General features: G+C 32.5%; 3 protein-coding genes across 3 annotated transcripts; 1 reads left to right on the forward strand and 2 right to left on the reverse strand.

Annotated features, from left to right (window-relative positions):
* Window positions 1-9459: 9459 nt before the first annotated feature.
* Window positions 9460-10026, reverse strand: LOC128041339 (putative RING-H2 finger protein ATL12). The gene has a single exon (XM_052631602.1). The coding sequence runs from the start codon at window positions 10024-10026 to the stop codon at window positions 9460-9462; it is 567 nt and encodes a 188-aa protein (XP_052487562.1).
* A 1832-nt stretch (window positions 10027-11858) lies between these two features.
* Window positions 11859-12425, reverse strand: LOC105786713 (RING-H2 finger protein ATL65). Its single transcript, XM_012613207.2, has one exon. It carries the CDS (start codon window positions 12423-12425, stop codon window positions 11859-11861), a length of 567 nt encoding a protein of 188 aa, XP_012468661.2.
* Window positions 12426-15219: 2794 nt separating this feature from the next.
* LOC105779107 (uncharacterized) lies at window positions 15220-20578 on the forward strand. The gene is made up of 13 exons (XM_012602858.2): window positions 15220-15775; window positions 16558-16670; window positions 16774-16830; window positions 17090-17185; window positions 17256-17326; window positions 17980-18022; window positions 18503-18583; window positions 18676-18735; window positions 18842-18892; window positions 19020-19117; window positions 19221-19269; window positions 19377-19421; window positions 19642-20578. Exons 1-13 carry the CDS (start codon window positions 15400-15402, stop codon window positions 20140-20142), a joined length of 1641 nt encoding a protein of 546 aa, XP_012458312.1. The 5' UTR covers window positions 15220-15399; the 3' UTR covers window positions 20143-20578.
* The last annotated feature ends 3048 nt before the right edge of the window (window positions 20579-23626 follow it).

The following is a 23626-nucleotide window of genomic DNA, read 5'->3' on the forward strand; positions in this document are numbered from 1 at the left end:
TCCAATTAATTTTGTAATGTAACTGGGCCATTTGGGCTGAAATTTGTTTTGCTGGTAGGGCACGTGCAAATTTGGGCTTCTAAATTATTTATTGTTTTTTTCCTCCATTTAAAGTTTTTTGAACTATTAAATAAAAGAAAATGAATATTAGCAATGTGTTTTTTTTATATGTTTTATACTTATTTTAATCAAAAGTCAAAACATATAAATTTTGGTTAATTGATAGAATTAAGCGAAATATTTTGGTTTGATTAATATATTTGAAGAAAAAATTTGATTTGGTTACAAATCAAGTTGAGGCTGTGTGGGGTTATATCACATAGCCGTGTGGGGCAGTATCACACAACTGTGTCCCCAAGCCATGAATTAGTCTAATGTCGTGAAATCCAGGGTCACATGGTCGCACCGCTAGGCCATGTAACTCACTGTGGCTATATAAACTAAAAACTAACCTAAACATGTAGCACACACAGTCGTGTCAATCACCCATGGATGACACATGACCGTGTGGTAACTCTTGTGCAGCATTATTTACCTATTTGAGCAAGTTTCCTACTATCCATTCAAAGTGGCCTATAATGTCATTTTGTCATTCAAACTAACACCAAAACATACACATTTCAAAGCCAAAATATCAATTCACATTATCATTTAAATACACAATCAATATGCTGGCCTTCATTGACACTAACAAACATTAAACCCAAATCAACAACCTGTCATGTTTTAACTATCTCATTTCTCAACTTCAACAATGCCAAATATAATATTCACCAAAGTCTATAGTTATTTCATACCACCATCTAAATCATATGCATATTGCCATACAAAATATCAAACTTGACATTTACCATACATCAAATATCAAACCACAAACATAAGCTTATATACTAAGATATTATACCAAAGTTCATACTATTGTAATACGTTAATCCAACCTATGTGCATGCCACAAATAACCAAACTTGAAACGTAAAAAATCTACCAAATCGAAAGACGAAAGATATGTGCTTCTCACTAATCCAATCGGCACGTTCTGTGATGCGGTCGTTGAAAGCACCAAAAATATCCTATCCCTAATAAATAATGAAAAAGAATAATAAAAGGGAAATAGGGTCAAATCCTCAAGGACTGGACTTGCAAAATATCTTGTTCCGTGAAATCCCAGGCAGAGTCTTGCCCAAGACAACCTGCGTTCCTGGAAAAAAATAAAAACAATAACAGAATTAAAGGGTTGGATCTGGAAACAAAAAATAAAATAAAAATAGAATTAAGAATATTGAATCGAAAATTGGAAAAATTAAAAATAGAGTTGAGAGAAAGAAAATTCTTATGGGGGATTCCAGCCTCCAGTTGTCTCGTTCCGCCTTGGGTTCAATCCTTGGCTTTTAGATGATCCTTCCCAAACCGAATAAGCCAGTTATAGTGGAAGATGAAGCCTACGACCACCAGCTCCAATGATTTAGACTTACGATTTGGTGGAACCTGGCTCTAGCTAACAATCGCTTCTGTGGGATCGTCTTATGCTAGATCAACGCTTCTCAATGGCGAATCCCACGCCATTTTGTCTCTTGGGCTCGCCAACCTCTGACGCAGTAAGCTAACGAACCGACTGTGCAACCTTCCCAAAACATACAAAGCCGCCTTTGCATACGTTGAAAAGCTTACTTCTTATGGGACATGGACGGAAGCGTCAGCCCCGTAGTGCGGAGAAACGATGAATACTCGTTGAGAAGGCTAAGTACGGATTCTAAGCCTCAAGAACCATTTTGGGGATTTTTGACAACCTTTGGCTAGATGGGTTTAGTGGCTCATGGTTGTGGTAGAAAAGAAAATAAATAAAATAAAAATAAAGATTTTATTGAAAAGAAATATGAAAAGAACAAAAGCCTAGATTTTTGGGGACAGAGTGTTTACAGAAGAAGAAAAGATGGGATCCCCTTTTGAGTCACTTTACCCCCTATTTATAGTGCTAGGGGAGATATTCTAATCCTACTTAAATTCCTAAAAGATAAATACATTTAATAGAAGATAAATAAAGATAAAATAAAATCCTAAAAATAATCTTTAATAATTATCTCAATATTAATTATCCTAATATAATTAAAATAGAGTTTAATAGAATAAAATCTCTTCTTTTTGCATTTCAACCCTTGTGTCCTCCATGCTTGCACTTTTGGCACCAACTTTTCCTTGTGTCGCACATTGACCCATTTTATCTCTAAATTCACGCTTTTGGCCCTTAATTTCATTTTTGCCTCAAATTTAGTCCCTATGAGATAAAAGATCATAAATAGCTCAAATTAGCAGGATCATACTTAGAATAAATACATAATTAATACATAAAAATACGTTATTCTAGGGTGTTATCATTCTGAACGTCCAAAATCTATAGAAAAGTAGTAACACGAGTAAGTATTATAAAATACTTAATAAACTCATACAATATAAACAATTAGGTTACCTTAATCACTTACATAAAAAATAATTCAATATGGAATAGTCTCACCTATCATGGCATTCAAGCAACATCAACCAAATGAGGTTTAAGCCAAATCCATATATATATATATATAGCTTTAAATGGTGAATTACCAAACTCAACCTAATGTATACCATGAATTCATTTTCTAATTTATCTATTTGCTTACATGCACCATTCAATTTGCATCATATATACTTATCATAAATATTCATTAAATACATAAGGTTTTAAGCACAAACCATAAACATAATCACAATAGTTCATATATCCATCATAACTAACTTTTATTAGCTATCCATGTTATAAACTTTCTTTTGCCAACATCTAATGGTATATCATCATGTTTACATTTCATAATTCTATCTGATTAAACTTCTTAAAAAAACTCCATACACAAATGAAAGTAATAGTGTTTGGTTACCTGTTTGGGTTAAACCTACACGAATAATGAATTATAGTGCCTAGTTACCCTTCCTGGTTAAACCTACATGAATTGAATAATAGTGCCTGGTCACCTGTTATGTAACGCCCCAAACCCATATCTGTCACCGGAGTAGGGTTACAGAGTATTACCAACCAATCGAAACGTTTAACAATCAATTCATGAATAATCATAAGCATATATTAAATCATAAACAAAGATGCGAATTGTCCCTAAACCAAGTTTTAAAGGTCTTAAAATTTCCTTAAAAACATTTCAGGACTAAATAGAAATCATTTGAGAAGTTAAAGAGAAAATTGCAAAATTTTGGCTATAGGGGTTACACGGCCGTGTGACTCATACAGCCAAGATACACGTCTGTGTCTCAGGTCATGTGGGCATTCGAAGTAGGGACACACGACTGTGCCCTAGCCAGTGTAACTCACTGACTTGGGTCACACAGCCAAGCCACACGCCCGTTTGTTAGAACATGTAACAACCTAACTAGCATGCAAAGGAACCTACAGGGGACACACGGCTGTGTCGCCAAGCCGTGTGTCACACATGGCTGAGACACACGCCCGTGTCTCAGGCTCTGTGTACAAAATCTTTACCTAAAACAAATTTTTCCAAAACCAAATCAAGATGATCATTTAACCCATCTAAGCACATTTTAAAAGGGGCTTAAGTAACAACAAAATATAATCAAACATGTTCAAACAAGCATCTTAGGTGCCTAATCAATGTGCCCTCATTGACACCACATTTAATTCTATTAACAACAACCAATATACCATTCATAGGTACCTCAATCAAAGCTCAAACATTTAAATCATTGAATTTGGTAAATGCACAACCTACATATATCATTCCCATTCAATTCACAGCCAAAGTGACACAAAGAATAACTTTACTTCATTTACCAAACAAACAACCTAAGTTAATCACCAAAATGACCAAATCATTTAAGCAACATTAAATTTCAAGTATTGCATAAAACTTCAAACATGTATTTACAATCATTTAAACTTGTGAAATCATATTCCCTAGGACTTACTAAACAAAAGGGACATTATCATTAAATTTGCATCTTAGGTACATGCCAAAAACACAAAAGAAAACATCACTAACATTGAATACGGGATACTTGAAGGATGCCGAGTCTGGTTCTACTATTTATCTAACCTGTAAACATGCAAATCAATTTACATTTAATAAATTTAATTTATTTAGCTAATCACAAGAACAATCAATAATAACATGAGATTATAACTTAACCAAATGAAAATTTCAATTCTTTCGATAATTTAAGTAACCTTGTCGTATGATCTATTAGTCACGTGGAACCTGGTGCCTAGCGGATAAACTATAGAGGAGTTTGAGCCCAGCGCTAGTCGGGTTAACCGACAGTATTGAATGTGATCCCAACTCTCGTTGGATAAACCAACAATGTTTGTGCCCAACATTAGTCGGATATACCGATGATATTAAATGTGAGCCCAACTCTAGTTGGATGAACCAACAGTGTTTGCGTCTAGTGCTAGTCGGATAAACCGACGATTGTGTGCCCAACACTAGTCAGACAAGCTGACAAAGATTGCACCTAGTGCTAATCGATTATATCGACAAAATCCAAAGTGAGCCCAGCTCTAGTCGAATATATTGACGATTGTACAATTATTTACTTCCACAATTTCCTCATTCATTTTCCTTTACATTAAATCAATAATGCATGTACATTTTATATCAAGAGCTAGATTAGATCGATAATGCATGTTCATTTACTTCCACAATTTCCTCATTCATTTTCCTTTACAATATATTGACGATAATGCATGTACATTTTTTCTTGCAGAAGTTACAAGTTTTACCTCTGTTTGAAGACTTCGATCTACTTTTAAATTTACCGCGAGGATTCTGTTCCTGTGTCCTTCCACGATCATTATCAGCATTCTAATCTTGTCTCCCACTAATAATGAAACCCTCTCTCTGAGAGTCGGTTTTAACCACAAGATACTTCATCTTATGATACAAGTTTAAAGAATCGTAAACCTCATCAACTGTGAGGGACTCGCGGGATATATAAAATCGTATTTCTAAAGGTTGAATAAGATAGGGGCAACGAACAAAGTAGAATCAACCCTAGATCTTCCTTATCATACTGAACCTCTATGGCCTCCAAGTTTGAGAGAATTTCTTTAAACACTGTTAAATGTCCGTGCACAGACGCACCTTCCTCCAAACGATGATCATAAAGACATTGCTTTATATGCAACTTGTTGGTTAGAGTTTTCAACATACATATTTGTTCCAGCCTCTTCCATAATCCAACGACGGTCTTCTCCTTCATCACATCCTACAAAATTTAGTTAGACAAATGCAGATGTAACTGTGTTAACGCCTTTTGATCCTTGCGCTTCTTTTCTTTCTCCGTCAATGTCGAAGGCATCTTATCTACCCCTAGTAGGGCTTCCTCTAAGTCCATCTGTGCAAGAACTGCCTGCATCTTTATCTGCCACAACGAGAATCTGGTGTTGCCATCCAACAACGGAATTTCATACTTCAAATATGCCATTACCATGATTGAAATGAACAATTCGGAAGGTCGGATACCAATTTGTAAAAATAAAATGTCGGCAATAACAATATATCGCAAAGAAAAGAGAAAGAAAAATAAAGAACACACAGATTTTTACGTGGAAACCCTTTCGGAAAAAAAACCACGCGCAGAAAAGAAGAAAATTCTCTATGTCGAATTCGAATGATTACAAGAGGAGTAGACTATGTCTATTTATGGGCTTGTAAAATCATATTCTAATAGAAGTGTAGTAAGATTGAAACACCTTATTCTAATCAATATCAAATAGATGAAGTTTAATAAGGTTTAAAAAACATTATTCTAAAATAAAATAAAAGAAGTGTAGCTCTATATGAATTTTACTTTTATTTTATTTTACCATTGTATTTTATTTAAATAAGGATTCGGTCACTCAATTCTAAAACTTTTCTTGATCTAAGTTTAACAATTTAACTCAATTAATATATACCATTCTTGTTTTTACTAAAATAAATCAATCCTAGATCATAGTCCATACTTTTATTTAACAACAATAGCCATTTACCCAATTCAAACATTAACATCAAAATTAAATTTTCATGTTTCCTTTTAATTTTAATGACTCACCAAATATACAATTAATTTATTAACAGTCTCTAAAATCTTAAATTTTATAAAATCACACCATGTTAAATTTATTTATAACATTTTACTCATTGTTAGTTAATACTAACCAAATTCATATCACAAAATATTTTATTAAATCCCAAATTTCCAGCATAAGATCAATAACCCACCAAAACAATCTCTATACTTCACAAAATTATAAATTTTACCCTCACATTTTAAAATTTGCTTCAATTAAAGGTCTGTTTGATTGACGGAATTGATTTTCCGGAAAATCATTTCCAACTTTTCCGGCGTTTGATTGGCGGAAAACATTTTCCATTTGGAAAATGAACTCCAAAACAAGGGAAAATGGGTTACATTTTAGGGAAAATGTCTTACCCTTTCAATTTCCGTAAGACATTTTCCGTGCTCTCCTCTCTATCGCCTCCTTCATTCCTTCCTTCATTTCCGTAGAAAAGCGCTTCATTTATCGATTTTCCAAGAACTTGTTTTTTAATTATTCAATACTTGTTTTTTAACACAATTACAAATAATTTATTTGATATTAGTTTTTTCAATTTATAATGATTAATATTGTAGCTTAATAATTGAGTATTATTATAAATAAATCATTGCAATATATGTAAAAATAATTTAAAATATAAAAATTTATTAATATATATTAATATATGTAAAAACAAATTTTCTGAAAAATATTTTCAAAAAATCTGCCAAGCAGCAGAAAATATTTTACATAGATTCAATCAAACATCAGAAAATATTTTCCAGTAAATCATTTTTCAAAAAAGTAAAACATTTTCCAGAAATCATTTTACGGAAAATATTTTACTGGCAATCAAACAGACCCTAAAAATCTCAATGCACCAATTCATGGACTATCTTTCAATTCTTTCCACTTCCATTCCAATTCCAAGAATCTACCCCAATAACATTAAGAACTTAGATTTTTCTATCATACTAACTTGTTCCAACATCAACAATTGTAAAAATTTTAACATGAGTTATTTAACTCATGATCTTAGGATTCCAAAAACACAAAATCGAACCAAAAATTAGTAACTAATTTGAGCTTTAAAGCATGAACAATGTGGCTGAAATATTCTCCCCTTTTCGGCATGCAAGAGCAAAATGAAGCTTTTAATTTTTATTTACTCTCTCTCTCTCTCTTTTCCCCCACTCTTTTATTTCTTTTGTTATTAAACAATTCGTTTTCATGTATATTATATTTATTCTAATCCATCTTTTTCTTATAGATTCCATGTACATAATATATTTATATGATTAATATATACATACTTAAAATCATCATAATTGTCGACTATCAAAAATCTATATAATTAATGGTTTAATTAATGAATAAGTCCTTAATCTAATACGACTTTGCAATTTAATATCAATATAGATTTTATCACCTATTTAATTTAATCCTTGTACTTAAAATTTCAAACACTAGTAATTAAAGTAATCTAACTATCATTTAATTCATTACTAAGGTAACTCCCAAAAATATAATAATAATATTTTTGAGCCCGATTTGCGAAATCGGGGTTCTGGAAGTATGCTTCCTGACACCATTGACTTACGGTTCGTTACACGTTAAGGTTAAACCTACACAATAATTAGTCTGATCAGGGCTTAATATACCTATATTCTCGAGTTCGCAACACATACTAGAGCTTGAAACCTGCGAGAAATAACCTGTAATCTCGTATACAAGACTTTTACTAATTTCATCGAGTTTTACTCTCAACATGTACCATTTTGCAAAAATCCATTTCAATTTTCTCAATGTAGATACTAATTCATAGCCAATTCAAGATATTAATAAGGCATTAATGAACATACAGATGAAACTCAATAGATAATTAAACAAATTTATACGGTATGAACTTACCTGACAAAACTGTAATGCTTTAGATATTATAGGGACTATTCGACAGTTTTACCCTTTTTCGCCTAAGTCAATAACTTGATCTATATATATAATAGTTAAGATTCAAAATATCAATATCAATATCAATACCATAATAACGCACAAATTCATGCTTACAATCTTTTAATTTTATTTTATATAAATTTCTTAAACTTTTACATTTTATTCAATTTAGCCCCTAAAACCGAAACAAGTATAACTTTCACAATTGAGCTTCGCTTTTCATTCCAATTTCGTTTATGTCCTTTTACAGCCCTTAACAATTTAAATTTACAGAAATTTAATGTCACTTTTGACATATTCATAATTTAATCCCTAAATGAAAAATTAATAAAATTTATTGTATCAAATAATTCTTAAACATTTTATAGCTTTCAAATCTACCATTTTCTATCAAAAACATCTAAATTTTATCAATGACAAATTTCAAAATCTTTAATAGTTTTGAAAACAGAAATATAAGTTAATCGAACCTAATTGCAATGATATCAAAATATAAATATTACTGAAATTGATTTCGCAAGAGTGCCGATTGTTTAAGCATTCAAAATGAATTCCTCTTCTATTTCTTATTCCCAAACGGTGACCAAATGAAAGAGACGATAAGTTTGGTTCATGTTTTATCATATTTGAATTTAACTTTAATTATACTTATATTTTTACTATAATAACAAACAATACCCCTTCACTATAAACCATTATGGAATAATTGTCATTTTAATGCTCAAACAATTACTATTTAATCATTTTAATCAATAAAATTCAATAGCGATTAAATTTTACGGTTTTTATGATTTAGTTCTTTTCTTTAATTAACCACAAATCATCAAAATTTTCAGATCAAACTTCAACCCACTTATATAACAATTTCGTAATATTCAATAATAATATTTATGATCTCGGTTTATGAAAATAAGGTATTAAAACCTCATTTTTCAAAATTATTAACTTTCAATACGTACCACTTGTACTTTAACTAATTGACCAATTAATAAAATCTATTAAATCACCATTCACTATTATATTATATTATATTATATTTAACTCATAAATGTTAATTAAATATATCTATGGACATTAGTAAAAAAACGGACTGTTATAATTTTTATAATTGAGCTCAAATATATAATTTTCTTTATAAATTCCTCCTGAAAAATATATAATTAATTTTCTCTGTCCTATCCTGTCATATAACCATGTCTGAAGAAAAGATATAATAAATTCTGCAATTTGTAATTAAAAAGGAAAAGCACTGCAGAAGAAAAGACTGATTCTATACATATACAAAAATATATATATTTACATTCTCAATGTCATGCTCATACTATCTACCATACAATTCCGACAACTCGAACAAGTTCCATGATTTCTCAACCAGTTATCTATGCAACTAAAATGAAAAACATGTTCGGAAACAAAAAGTATATATATACTTACATTCTCAATGTCATGCTCATACTATCTACTATACAATTCCGACAAATCGGACAAGTTAAATGTTTTCTCAACCAGTTATCTATGCAACTAAAATGAAAAACATGTTCGCAAACAGGGAAAACCCGACACAATTCATCATCTTCGAAGTCTTCCAAGCAAATCACACATTCATCCAACGTTGTTTCTCTCAAACTTTTGTAGCTCACGCATGGCGAAGCATGCTCCAAGAACTCCGGGGTCAGCCCCGTGCCTTGCCTTTCGGCCAAATACTCCATGAATCCGTTGAAAATCTCCACCATCCAGAAATTATTCTGTGCCATAGCTTCATGTGACCAATCGGAATTTTCGAGTTGATAATCGGCAACTTGGCCCCATTCGATGTCAAGTTGATCGATGCTGGCTTCGTACCGGAGCCAGTTGTGAAATCGGTCGAAGATTTGAATGAAAAGGATGATGAACATTACTCCCAAGAGACAAATAACGATCGGCATTTGGAAATCTTGAAGATCGTAGGTGACGTTAGGGAGTTCATTATCGTTTGGTGAAGGTGGTGAAGCCTCCATTGATGATTTGTTTTTTTAGAAAGCAAGGCAAAATCAATCGAAAGCCGAAGAAAACCGTTGATTTGATTCTGATATTATAAAGATTATAGTTCTCAGCTTTGGGGTTAACAAAGTTGGGGTTTTCTTATATATAAATTTCTGAACAAATTTACTCTTAAAGCTCTAGTTATTTTTTAAACGAATTTTGTAATTGGCTAGTTAACCGAAAGCTTTATGTTTCCACCATTGATGTAAGTAGATAACTAAATAAATTAACAAAAAAATCAGGTGATAATGGAGAAAGCTTTGGGTTATTTTTTTATTTGGTTATTAAGGTAAGGTAACTAACATCAACAAAATTTCAGTTTTTTATTTTTATATATAAAAATAGTTGGATTTTCATAGTTGCAGTAGGTACTAAGTTTGATTTTTTTAACCGCGAGAAAACGTAAACTAATTGATTTTATCGGATTAAAAAAAAGGTAAATTACAAAAATAATCACTTTTATTTGCTTCAGATTATTTTTAAAATGTTATGTTTTAGTCATTTACATTATCGTTTTGTTATGAAGTGGTCACTTTACCGTTAAGCTCCGTTACCTCCCAAAATGGCGCTCCTACGTGGTAGTTCAAATGAGTTTTAAATGCCAACTTGAATGTCTTATGTAGCAGTCCAAATTAAATTTATTTAATTAAAAACATTTTTTCATCCCAGCAACTGGACATCTAAGTTGGCATTTAAAACTCATTTGGATTGCCATGTAGAACTGCCGTTAGGGAGGTAATAGAGTTTAACGGTAGATTGACTATTTTGTAACAAAACGAACACGTAAGTGACTAAAATGTAATATTTCAAACATAGGTGACTAAAATGTAATCTAAAGCAAATAAAATTGACTATTTTTATAGTTTACCTGATTAAAAAATAATTATGTTGTTTTGTTTATATGATACAATATACAAGACAATTTACTTATAACAAAGGATTTATCAAAGATTATGGTTCTTATTATAATATATATATATATATATATATATACCTTTAATTGAGTAGAAAAGTGCATAAAAATCAAACTACAAAATAAAATATATAATTAACTCAGTATTTAGCCTATTCGCCACGAGTATTTACTCCACAGTTCATGTTTTTGGTATATAGGTGACAGTGATTTACTATTGAAGAGGTGTGTGAATTATCCACTCTCCTAGTAATTTATTACATTTTCATTTTTTTTTATTTTGAATATAATAATCTTTCATAAAAAAATATTTTTTCACTCACCAAGTAAGGTTATGTAGGGCTAATGTAAAAATAATCCCCAAATGAAAATTCGTCACTTGTTCTGTATGAAACTAATAACTTTTTTGCCAAAAAAACTTGAAATTTCTGCATGACACGTGCTAAATGAAATGTTGGATGTCTTCACTATTCCTCCTGTTTCACGTTCGATGTAGCCTCATGCGGTGAGCATTACTTGGTGCAGCTGATATTAGGCGAAGAGAAAGGAGCTGCTGATTTTGTATTTCGTTATGTGTATGAACACTTACACGTGAAAGCTCCCTTGTCCAAGAATCTCGTGGAAGGCACTGTCGATGATCGGGCTGAAGGTCTTGTGCCTGATGTGGTTGATGCAGGTTCATGATACTTCGTTTTTTGTTTGAAGGGTATTTTTCATTTATTCTGTGCTTCCAAAGAACATAGGCTCTATTGATAGATCTCATGCATGCTCTAGTTTCCATGGGGCCAACAGTTTGTACTAGTGCTGGTGGTCCGTCTGTGCCTTACTGAGATAATGGGAGAGGATCTCGACATTGCCCTTACCTTAGAAGATGGTCATCTTCTAATACGTAATTTACATTGTCAATGCTATGCTCACACCATCTAGTATACAATTCCGACAAATCGGACAAGTTAAATGGTTTCTCAACCAGTTATCTATGCAACTGAAATGAAAAACATGTTCGCAGACTGGGAAAACCCGACACATTTCATCATCTTCAAAACCATCCAAACAAATCACACATTCATCTAACGTTGTTTGTCCCAAGCTTTTGTAGGTCACGCAAGGCAAAGCCTGCTCCAAGAACTCTGGGGTTAGCCCCGAGATTTGCCTTTCGGCCAAATACACCATGAACCCGTTGAAAATCTCCATCACCCACACATTGTTCAGCGCCATAGCTTCATCGGGCCAATCTGAATTTTCGAGTTGATAATTGGCGATTTGGACCAATTCGAGGTCAAGATGATCGACGGCGACTTCGCGCCGTAGCCAGGTGACGACTCGCTCGGAGATTTGAATGAAGATGACGATGAGCAATATTCCCACGAGGCAAACGAAGATCGATGTTTGGAAATCTTGAAGATCGTAAGTGACGTTAGTGTGTTCATTATTGTCCGGTGATGGTGGTGAAGCCTCCATTGATGACTTATTGAAGTTTTTTTTTTTTTTTGAGAAAGCAAATTGTAAAAGGCAAAAGCACTTGAAAGTTGAAGAAAAGCAGTGATTTGATCCTGATGTTGTAAAGATTATAGTTTTCAACTTTGTGGGATAATTAAAGTTGTTGTTTTTTTCTTTTTAATTTTCGAACATATTTATTCTTAATTTCCATAACTGTCATACTTTCCAGGCTCTAGTTTTGTTTTTTTCTGAAACGAATTTTGTAAAGGGCCAGGTAGCCAAAATTTCGAAGTTTCCACCATTGATGAAACCAACCAAGATACCTGAAAAATTAACAAAACATTTCAGGTGAAGATGGAAAAAACTTTGATTTTTTTTCTTTATTTTGTTATTAAGTTAAGGTAATTATTATCAACAAAATCTCATTTACTTATTTTTTTATTTTAATATATATGAATAGTTGGTTTTTTTATAGTTATTTTGGGATTGAGTTGGTTTTTGTTTGACCATGGAGGAAAAGTTAACTAATTGATTTCATGGGGTGCGAGAATGATTATGCTGTTTCTGTTTATCAAATTATATAACATTCGACAACAATTTTCTTATAACAAATTTTCATTTTAATGTGTTTACTTAATTGTCAAAATGTTCACGGTACTAAATGTAGTTTGGATTCGAATCGCTTTATTAAATATTTACCTTTTATTGTAATTCAAAAAAAAAATTATAGACTTATAGTTCTTATCGTAGTATGTGCATGATAATGATTTATTTCATTAAGGGTATGTGAGCTGTACAAAATTAATTTAATTTTTCTCATATATATTGTTATTTAATCTCCTCATTGAGTTGATGTCATGAATCAATCGAACGCCAATTCAATTAGGTAAATTATGAATATATTCTTTCGTAATTAAAATATGTTATATTAATCAAGGTATTAAAGTTTTTGGTTAAAAAATAAAAAATTGCATGTGATTAGACTTGAACATTAATTTTGCTACTAAGCCAAAGCTTTTTTTAATTTAATATTGGCTAAAATGTCAAATAAAACCTCTAAAAATAATGAAAAAAATTAATCCCCTCCTTGAAAAGTGCACCTAATTGAGCCATTTGAATCATGATTGGTACCTAATTAAGCCCATTGAATTCATTTTTCCATTGAAGCCCCTAACAGCCATTAATTGCTGATGCTGACGTGGTGGGTGACGTGCTAAGCTAATATGGTAATGTGGCAAAAATGATATTGTGGTAACTAGAGGTGTTCATGGGCTGGGCCTAGAAAAAATTTTTGGCCCGCATCCTAGGCTCGGGCCCGGCCCGGCCCGAAATATGGGCTTAAAAATTTGTCCAAGTCCGACCCTAGAAAAAATTCCTAAGCCCAAGCCCGGCCCGGCCCAATTTTTTAATAAACACCAAAAATTTATTTTTAAAATAAAAAAATAAAAAATATTTTAAAAATATTTAAAAATAAAAAAATAAAAAATATTTATTATATTCGGGCCGGGATCGGGCCAAAAAAGTGGTGCCCGAGGCCCGGCCCGTTTTCTAAACTGGCCTCATTTTTTGCCCAAACCCATATTTCGGGCCTATATTTTTACCCGAAACCTTCCATATTTCGAGCGGGCCGTCGGGCTGTGCCGGGCCGCCTGGCCCATGAACACCTCTAGTGGTAACTAACATGGAAAAAAGATGACATGGAGGGCTTAATTAATTTTTATTTTATTTTATGAGGGCTTATTTGCTGATTTAAGTAAAAAATTATTAAAATTCTAAAGAAATCTATTTTATATAAATTACAAATTCATAAAAATTATTAGAAATTTATAAAAAATATTTAAAATATAAAAATATAGAAAATTTTTAAATGTATAAAATTTTAGAAAAATATAGAAAATATTATACAATTTTTGAAAAATATCAAAATTATAAAAAGCATAGAAAATGTTAAATTTTATAAAAATAGAATAATATATAAAATTTATTTAAATTATTCAAATACTATAAAAATATAAAACTAAAGCTATAAAAATAAAAAATTACTAAAACATTTTTTTATTTTCTGTCACACACGGTTCTACACCATACATCAACCCATTCTTATAAGCTTCCCTCTCCTTAACCTTCCTCAACTAAAATGTTACTTGTCACTAATTGTGTTTATAGGTTGTGCCAAGCTTAAGCCCGATTAAAAAAAAAATTGTAGGCTCGAGCCCAACTAAACTTAGCTGGTCGAAATGATTTCGTTTCACTATTTTAAAAATAATAAAAATATTTTTATTTAAATTTAATTATAAAATATATATTATATATTAATATAAACTTATTTTCTACGTATTTTTTTTAAAATTCTTGAGAGATAAATTGATTTTCCAACCGGATTCTTAGAGTTTTCTAGTTCCAATCATGATGTCTCACTTTTTTTTATCTTCACTTTTGCAAGAAATTGAGAGTTGAGAAAGAAAGAGTTATTGGTTGATTTTTTATACGTAGTTGCTTTAAGTTTTCATGGGCGAGGCTTAAGAGAAAGTGGATGTGAGATGAGTAATTAGCTGAGATTTCGATGTTTATAGGTTATATTTAATTAATAATAAAATTATATTTAGCTGATTGCTTCATTAATGGAAACAATTAACAACATTGTTGACTTAAACTTATTAATAACATAAAATTAGAGAATTAAATAATGAGAAATTAAAGTAGAAGAATTAAATTCTAATTTGCAGTATTGTAGAAGGACTAAAACCAGAATTAAACCTTAACAACAAATTAGAAAACAAAAAGGAAATGTATAAATCCTACGTCGTTTAAGATTAAAAGATACCGCCTAGACCCAAAAACCCTAATTTCCCTAATCCCCGAAGCCCTAACGTTTAACCTCCATGAAACTGCATTTCAGTCGGTGGAACCCAGAACCCAGCAATTCGCGACCTGTCCCCTAACTTCCTCAATTCCCCAATACCATAATCTATTCTTTCCTTCAAAATTCCCTTCAATGGAACCTCAAACTCCCACAAATTCGCAACCCGTCCTCTACGAAACCCTAACCTTAAACCCAATTTCTCTCCCTTCTTCCCCTACCGCCGAATCTCCGCCGTCCAATCAATCTCCTGTTGAGCCGTACACTGTCTTCCGCAACGAAATCTCTCTATCGGCAGAAAATACCATCTCCGTGGACTCAGCTGCGCCGGACTATTTCTCGCTTGATGTTAATGAGCCGGATGAACCAGTAGTAATTCGGGCTTCAGTCTTGGCCTGGGATGAACCAGAGCCGAAGACACCGGGTCCTGCGAATGAGCCAAGGCTTGAGAACAAATGGTGGTTTCGTGGGAATAGTAGGTTCCAAAGTCCAATGCTTCAGTTGCATAAAGGTTCGCTGATGATTTGAGCTTTTAGTAATGGAAATTTTGAATTTTTTGACTTTTTTTTTCTGTTTTTTATCGAACTGTTTGGTTATTCTATGTAAAATTGAAGTTTGTGATTATTAATTATAGTTTATAGTGCTTAAGCTGATTTGAAGTTCAGTTTTTGACCCCTTACAAAATATCGGGCCAGCTTTATTGCTATCATATTTTTCAATGGCCTTTAAATTCAATGCTTTTAGTTATTTTAGTGATGAATATAGTTGGAAATGAAGTTTTAAGTTTTTAAATTGAGATATCCATTAATAAATTTTGGCATTTTGTATCTTTACCTTGGTTTGTGTGCTAGTTCTGGATAATTCATTTGGAACTCTGTCATCTGCTTGTTACTCTGATTTTTGTAGTTTTAGGGTAAACCACATTAATTTGGTGGATATGGTTGTCTAGAAAAGAAATGGAGGGTTGCACGTCCAATGGTCATTATGGTCCTTGAGTTTATGATTGAAGAGTCATACATTTTTGGCCAGTATGTGTGGTGGGAATGATACATGGAGTCTATAGATGGGCATTTGAATCAAGTACTTCAGATTTTAGAGTTCTGTTATTATAATCTTGTAATTATTGAAGAATGGCTAAATGTATAATTTAGCTTGATTTTTTTAAAAGTATGTGTTTGTAGCACATTGGGTTCCTGTAATTGGTAGCTGGTAATAAAGATTCTTGAATGGAACTTTTATGGTGTGTACATCATAAGCATATTTTAATACTTCCCACCATGGTGGGCGTTGCAGAAATAGTGGACTTCTGTGATTTTCTATCCCCTACACCCGAAGAGCAAGCAGCACGTGATGCAGCTGTGCATTCTGTTTTTGATGTTATCAAGTACATATGGCCTGCCTGCAGGGTATGATTGGCAGCCTCTCTTTCTCTCGTGCACAAAAGCACACACATGTAAAGATGCATACATAGTGTACAATGCCAAATGGTAATGAGTTGTTGCTTTGCAGCCAGAAGTTTTTGGGTCGTTCAGGACAGGGCTTTATTTACCAACAAGTGATATTGATGTGAGTAGTTTGCTTCCTTTTATCCCATAAGTTTATGTCTCTCAACTCAAACTATATTAATGTTTAATCTTGTTATATTGTAGCTTGCGTAACATGGTTGATGGGTTTTTCATTAGGATTATGAAATTTAGTATATAGATTTTCTACTATGGAAAGGAAAGAAAAACAATAGGCAGAGGAAAGCTGACCCAAATTTTTGTATTTCTCCCCTATTCTGTATGACTGACTTTCTTAAGCCATTTGTTTCCATTTTATGTAGGTAGTGATTCTAGAGTCAGGTATAAAAAATCCACAGACTGGTTTGTATGCTCTTTCCAGGGCATTATCTCAAAGGGGAATTGCAAAAAAGATGCAGGTATTTTATTTTTTTGGAAAGTTTACTGATACAATAGAGTATATTTAGCTAACAATTCAATTCCTATCAGGTGATTGCGAAAGCTCGCGTGCCAATAATTAAGTTTGTAGAAAAGAAAAGCGGTGTCGCATTTGATATAAGGTAGTTCTATATTCCTCTTGCCCTCTTGTCCTAGTATGTTTTAATCCAATATCTCATCTAAAATTCTCTTCACCTCCGAACATTTCTGAATTTGTTTTACTTCTGGTATGAATATCATCATAAAAGACACTGGATTAATATGAAATTTTAGCAGTGAGGTTTTTTGGAAGATATTATGGTAGGACTTTGGAATTGTCTTCATTGTTTTCTTTGAGGTCCATGATAATTGGGAGGTCCAAGTATTTGGAAATTCCGTAAAAAAACTTAGGATTCGGATATTAGTAGCGAATGAGGCTAACTAGTTTACCAAACAGAGAAATTTTCTTTATTTTTTATTTCAGGGAGATGAGATTGTCGAGAATTCATGAACAAGAAATCTTGGTCATTTTTTCTGTAATCGCATAAACAGTTCACTTGATTGAGATTCCTATTTTCCTGAATTTTCTTGACTGACAAGATCTGATGGGATGCTTGGAATTTGATGAGGGTGGAGGCATGTTTAGTTTCCTAGACTGATTTATAGCAGATGTAATAAGTGCACCAAAGAAAGTTGTTTATCTCCATCTTGGTTTGATGTGGCAATTTAAAAGCCATGTTTTCTTTAGCACTTCTGTCTCACGATTTAATATTTAATTGGGTGTTCAATATTGCAGCTTTGATGTGGATAATGGACCAAAAGCTGCTGAGTTTATCAAGGTTTGTTGCAATTACAGACTTTCCTGCCTCAGATGTTTCATTTGTTAGTGGTGCTTAAGATATAGTTATTTTAATCCCTTTCTTGTCAGATGAGGTCAATTAAGTTGGACCATAGACTCTTTCTTATTAGGATTTCTTCTGAGTCGAGTTTCATTTTTGGCTGCAATTATTCTTGAGGATTGTGCTCTTGTGTTGAGTTTGATTGTTTCCTAGCTTTATCTTCACCAATGGGAATCACTGCTTAATTTTCACTTATTTCCTATGTCTACTTCTGGATTTGTTGATTAAAATTTATGTAAATCATTTTGGTTCGATTAACTCATGTTCCTCAAAATTAGGACTTCTGTGGTTTTCCTGTGGTTAATTAAAGCTCTGCTTCTTTAGTTTATTTCTTTGTATGTTCCATAAACTTTGGGCTGTTTTCTAGATATTTTCTTTGTTTTTTCTAAATTTAAAATTTGCTTATGTGTTTTCTCTTAGGAAGCAGTACTAAAATGGCCTCAATTACGACCATTGTGTTTGATCTTGAAAGTATTTTTACAACAGAGAGACCTGAATGAGGTTTGAGTTTATCTATATTGATGATCTGTTCGTTTTGTTCAAAAAGTAGTGTTCCTCTGTTCTTGATTTGCAATGTTTTTGAAACTATGCAGGTATATTCAGGTGGAATAGGTTCATATGCTCTCCTTGCAATGATCATAGCCATGTTGCAGGTATGCATTTTCGGATTTTCGATAAGGCATTGGACTCTAGCACCTTTTGCTTTTACCCCTGTTTTATTGGTGTTGCCTAACCTATCTTGTGGCTTCCGTACTTCAGAATCTGAGTGAATCCAGAGCTTATCCGGAACATAACTTGGGAATGCTCTTGGTACGTGTGCACAGGAACCATTTTCTCTTTTGCTTCCCTCTTAATCTGAACATTTTGAGCTAAAATAAGAGAACTGAAAAGAAAAGCTGACATGTAATGTTACAAATGTACTTCATTTTGAAATTAGGTGCATTTCTTTGATTTTTATGGACGAAAATTGAACACTGTGGATGTTGGTGTATCTTGCAAAGAGAGAGGCACTTTCTTTTTGAAGAGTAGCAAAGGGTAAAAGGAAAAAATTTCCGTCATGCTGAGTTGATCACTTTTCTTCCACAATTACTTGGTGACTAAAATTGTATATTCTTCTTTTGGTTTGATTCTTCTTTAGGTTTTCAAGCAAAGGACGGCCATTTCTCATCTCCATCGAGGACCCACAGGTTGCCTTGAATGTTGTTACTTCTTATTCATGCTTTGGCTGCTGAGTTATGCTCTCCCTCTCTTTTTTTTTTTTTAATTTATTAATCTCTTTCTTATGATGAAACAGACTCCAGACAATGACATTGGGAAGAACTCATTTAACTATATCCAGGTTAATAATTTTTACCTTTCTAGTTCACTGTATCTCGAGGGGGAAAACCCTTCACCCATGGCTGCCCTCTTACCCCCTTATTCATGCGGTAAACCTAGTATCTCTCTGGTAGGATAAGTTGGATCAAGTTGGCTTCATTCCAACCTTCTATTGAAGGTGAGGAAGGTTTTCAGCTACTATCAGAATACATGTAGTGAGAATGTTATGTATTGTCTTGCAGATTAGGTCAGCTTTCGGGATGGCTCTTTCGAACCTGAGTAATCCCAAGAACATTTTGGCTCTGGGCCCCAATAGAAGCATTCTCGGTACCATAATTAGACCGGATCCAGTTTTGCTTGAGCGCAAAGGAGGATCTAGTGGGGATGTAACCTTTAGTAACTTGCTTCCTGGAGCCGGGGAGCCTTTACAAACTCTTAACGGAGAGAAGCAGGACATCTTATGCAATTGGCAGTTCGATGATGAAGAACCGCTGCCTCGAGGGAACGGAAATGCTGGAGATGTTAGTGCTCAATCCTCTGGAAGAAAGAGGAAATCTTCTTCCAAAGGAAGGCACAAAAAGAAGAAAATAAAAGAAAACGTTGATGTAACAAAGGACTGGGATGAAGAAACATTCTCAAAGAAAGAAAAGAGTTCAAGGAAGAAAAGTTCTAGACATAGCCATAAACATAAAGATTCCAATGGTTACGGTTATCATCATGGTGGTGCGTCCTGGAGTCGCTAGAACTACCATACTCTTAACCCCTTTCATTATTGGTCATCTGCTTCAATCATTCAACAATCAACCTTAACACTAAACCGTGGTCTATTTGCGCAAATGTCAAGGTAAGCTATTTTAATTCTATCATTACAAGAGTCTGGGATTTTCGCCATTGACCCCCGTTTCTTACGGGGACATGGATGGGTTTAAGTTCATTACAGCAGCCCCATTGTTCTTTAGCTTGCTTGTGAGGCCACTTTATAGTCTACAAAAATGATCAAAACTAGGGGAAGAATCTGAAAACAATTCGTCATACGGTCAATTAAATGTAACCATAAATAGTTGAATCAGTTTTGTTCGAATCTTAAAAGGATAAATGTCAAACCATTCACTTCCATTCTTATTTTTTGCAATGTACCATCAAGATTATGAATGGAAGTAAAAGAGCTACTTATCTTTCTCTTCTTCCTTTTTTTTTTTTTTTTTTGTTCGTCAATTTATGCTTCTTTTTCCTGCTAGTCTTTCAACTTGAAAGTTTTGTCGTCTTTAATAATACATGGTTGTTTACTTAAAATATTTTTGCAATGTACCATCAAGATCATTTAGTTGTTAACCTCATAAATGATCTTCATTTCTTGTTTTGAAAGTTACTTCGAAGGTTTATTTTGATTATTTATAATATTTTTCCTTAATTTAATCACTTCTATTAATATAATTGTTCAAATTTTCCATTAATGGATTGCTAACATGTAATTAATTTCTTTTCCATGTAATTAATTATTTTCACTTCACTCGGCCATTTAGGGATTAACATTGTCATGTCGGCTCGACTGTCACACAAATTATTTATTCTTTTTAAACTGAAAAATACATTTTCTTTTTAATAAAATAGAATGATGGGATGTTTTGCAATAAAGCATCTAAAAATTAAAAATTGAATTTAAATAGTAATATAATTAAACTGATCTAAAAGATTCTTTATTTACTTATCGCGTGGATTATATCATTTATTTTCCATTATAAATTATTAGACATGTTTAAACAACTAAATCACTAAAATTATTTAAATGACTTATAATGAAAATCTTAAGCAAGTGATAAATTAAAATTTTATTTTGTAAATTCAAGTTCAGCAGTCAAGTAAATTGATTTATCAAGAAAAAAATCAATAAACTCTAAAAGAATATCTTATTTAAAATTTTAATCTAATTCATAAGCCAATTGTGTTATTTTTCTTTATTATTATTAATTAGTGTAGTTAATGAAGCTTAAATATAATTTAATTTCTACTTATTTCATAAATTCTCTCTTTTAATTGCATGTTTTCTAATATTGGTGATACCCTATAAATTATTTTCTTCGTCGTTATAGTAATTAGTAAATTCTTGCAGCAGTACCAAAAGTCTTCTGCCCACTAAATTAAGAGAATAATGAAAAACAAAAACCCATCACTATCCATTGCTATGGCAAGTTTAAATGTTCACACGGCTCTCGCAATTCTGGTGATTGCGGCGAGTGGTGTGGTCATCATTGATTCACTCAAGGCAAATAGTTGCGGATACATGTCGTTGCCTTGCTTGGACCAACTTTTCACAAGCAGATTAATAAACGAATATTGGTCGCTCATGCCATGAAGCAATGGTGAACGGACATCTTGAAGACCCCCTTTACGATAACCATACAAACATTATACCGGAAGTCTTGCCGGAGGCTGAACGGATATGGAATGAGTGCATTTTAGTTGCTGCTGATGTTTCACCTGCTCCTTCCCCTTGAAGAATTGGATACCTATTATGTGAACAAAAATCATAGTTAAAATCAAAATCACCATGAGATGTTCTATCAATGATCTAGATAAAAAAAACTTGTTCTTTTAATATTCATATTATTAGTAAAATAAATTATTTATAAGGATTAATTGCATCATACTCCCAAAACTAAGGTTCAAATTTTAAATTAATCCTCTTAAAATTCAAACATTCTAATTAAGAAATTGGATATATTGTGTTAAAAAAGACTGTCATTAAAAATTAGGATTTTTTTTGTTTAGCATGTCATATCTAAGTTGTCCATAGGTACAAACGTGTTTAGAATTTGATCACATATTTTAAATACGTTTCATGTAAGATCCAAGTTAACATTTAATGTACAAATTAACAACTAGACTAATAAAAAGATCTAATTGATGCAATACTGATATTTTAAAAATCTTATTAATAAGTTTTGAAGTTTGAGACTGATTTAGAATTTAGGCCATTGTTTGAGGATGAGTAGTGAATTAACCCAATTTATAGTTAAACGCCTTCCCTGCTTCCTTCCGCTCCTTCATTTTCATCTTATTTCTCATGGTTGGACCGTTCCAGCCTTCTGGTCTTATCTATATTGTAACCCTGGATGCATATGAAGAGTCGGGGCCATTTTTATTTATTTATTTATTTTTAAATGACAGCATTTATCAGTGTTATCTTCAAATTAGCTCTTGAATTCCAATGGTTACATTCGATAGTGAGATATCTCCTTTCTTTTCACTACCTTTTTATGCTTGTTGAGGAAAATACGATGTTTTCTTGAGCTTAGAGATGATACTTGACAAAATTTCACTGATCATCTATATGTTGCATTAAAAAGGATAGTAATTATCATATTAGTCTCAGTTGCACGTGTTAGATGTAATTTGTTGCATTTTTATCGAAAACTCGTTGGATTTTATGCAGCAATTTAACGGTTTGGATCATCGAGTAAAATCAATCAAAAAATTATTCTTTTGAAGACTTTCGGTGCATATGTAAAAGGGAATGTCAAAAAATTCTTGGTGGAGAGAGTAATCTAGTAGATGTTTAGGAGTTAAGTTGCGATTTAGTAAATGAGTTGAACTTAAATCACATCTTGTACTGTAAATTGATTTTGGATTATTCTTTAATTTATACCCGCAAATGTAGTAAAATTTTCCGAATTATATAACCAATTCTTATGTCCATTTCCAAATTTACTTTTTCAGTTGTAACTAATAGGCAAATTTAATGAGTTCTCATATTAATGTCGGGATGATGAAAATATAGAAACAAAGGAAATTGAGCTCTCCGAAGTAATTTGAGCATCATGGAGCTCAATAATCATTTTGTTGTAGGGGTATACATTTTCGAGTTGGTGCCTGAAATAACTTTACTAGATTATTCAACAAAAAAGTGACAAGAGACATAAAGTCTTCCTAATTTTCTATGATGTGAGTCGGTTTTGTTAGAACCAAATTTTGATTTCTAGCTACAACGTTAGTTGCAATTTGAGGTATAACTAAAATTTGGACAAAATTTATCTTATTTGTGTTGACAATTTTTTGATGATGTATATCTACCTTGCATAAAACCATGTTCTTTCACATTTGATTTAAGAAAGTAGACCGGGAAACTTGAAGAAGCCTTCGCCATGCATGAAGAAAATTTCAAGGAAAACAAAAAGATGTAATGGTGGCGATATGCTTTAACTCAAGTAGTTAACATCAAAGGGTGAC

This window comes from Gossypium raimondii, chromosome 1 (assembly GCF_025698545.1).
Source record: "Gossypium raimondii isolate GPD5lz chromosome 1, ASM2569854v1, whole genome shotgun sequence".
In the NCBI taxonomy this organism is placed as follows: Eukaryota; Viridiplantae; Streptophyta; class Magnoliopsida; order Malvales; family Malvaceae; genus Gossypium; species Gossypium raimondii.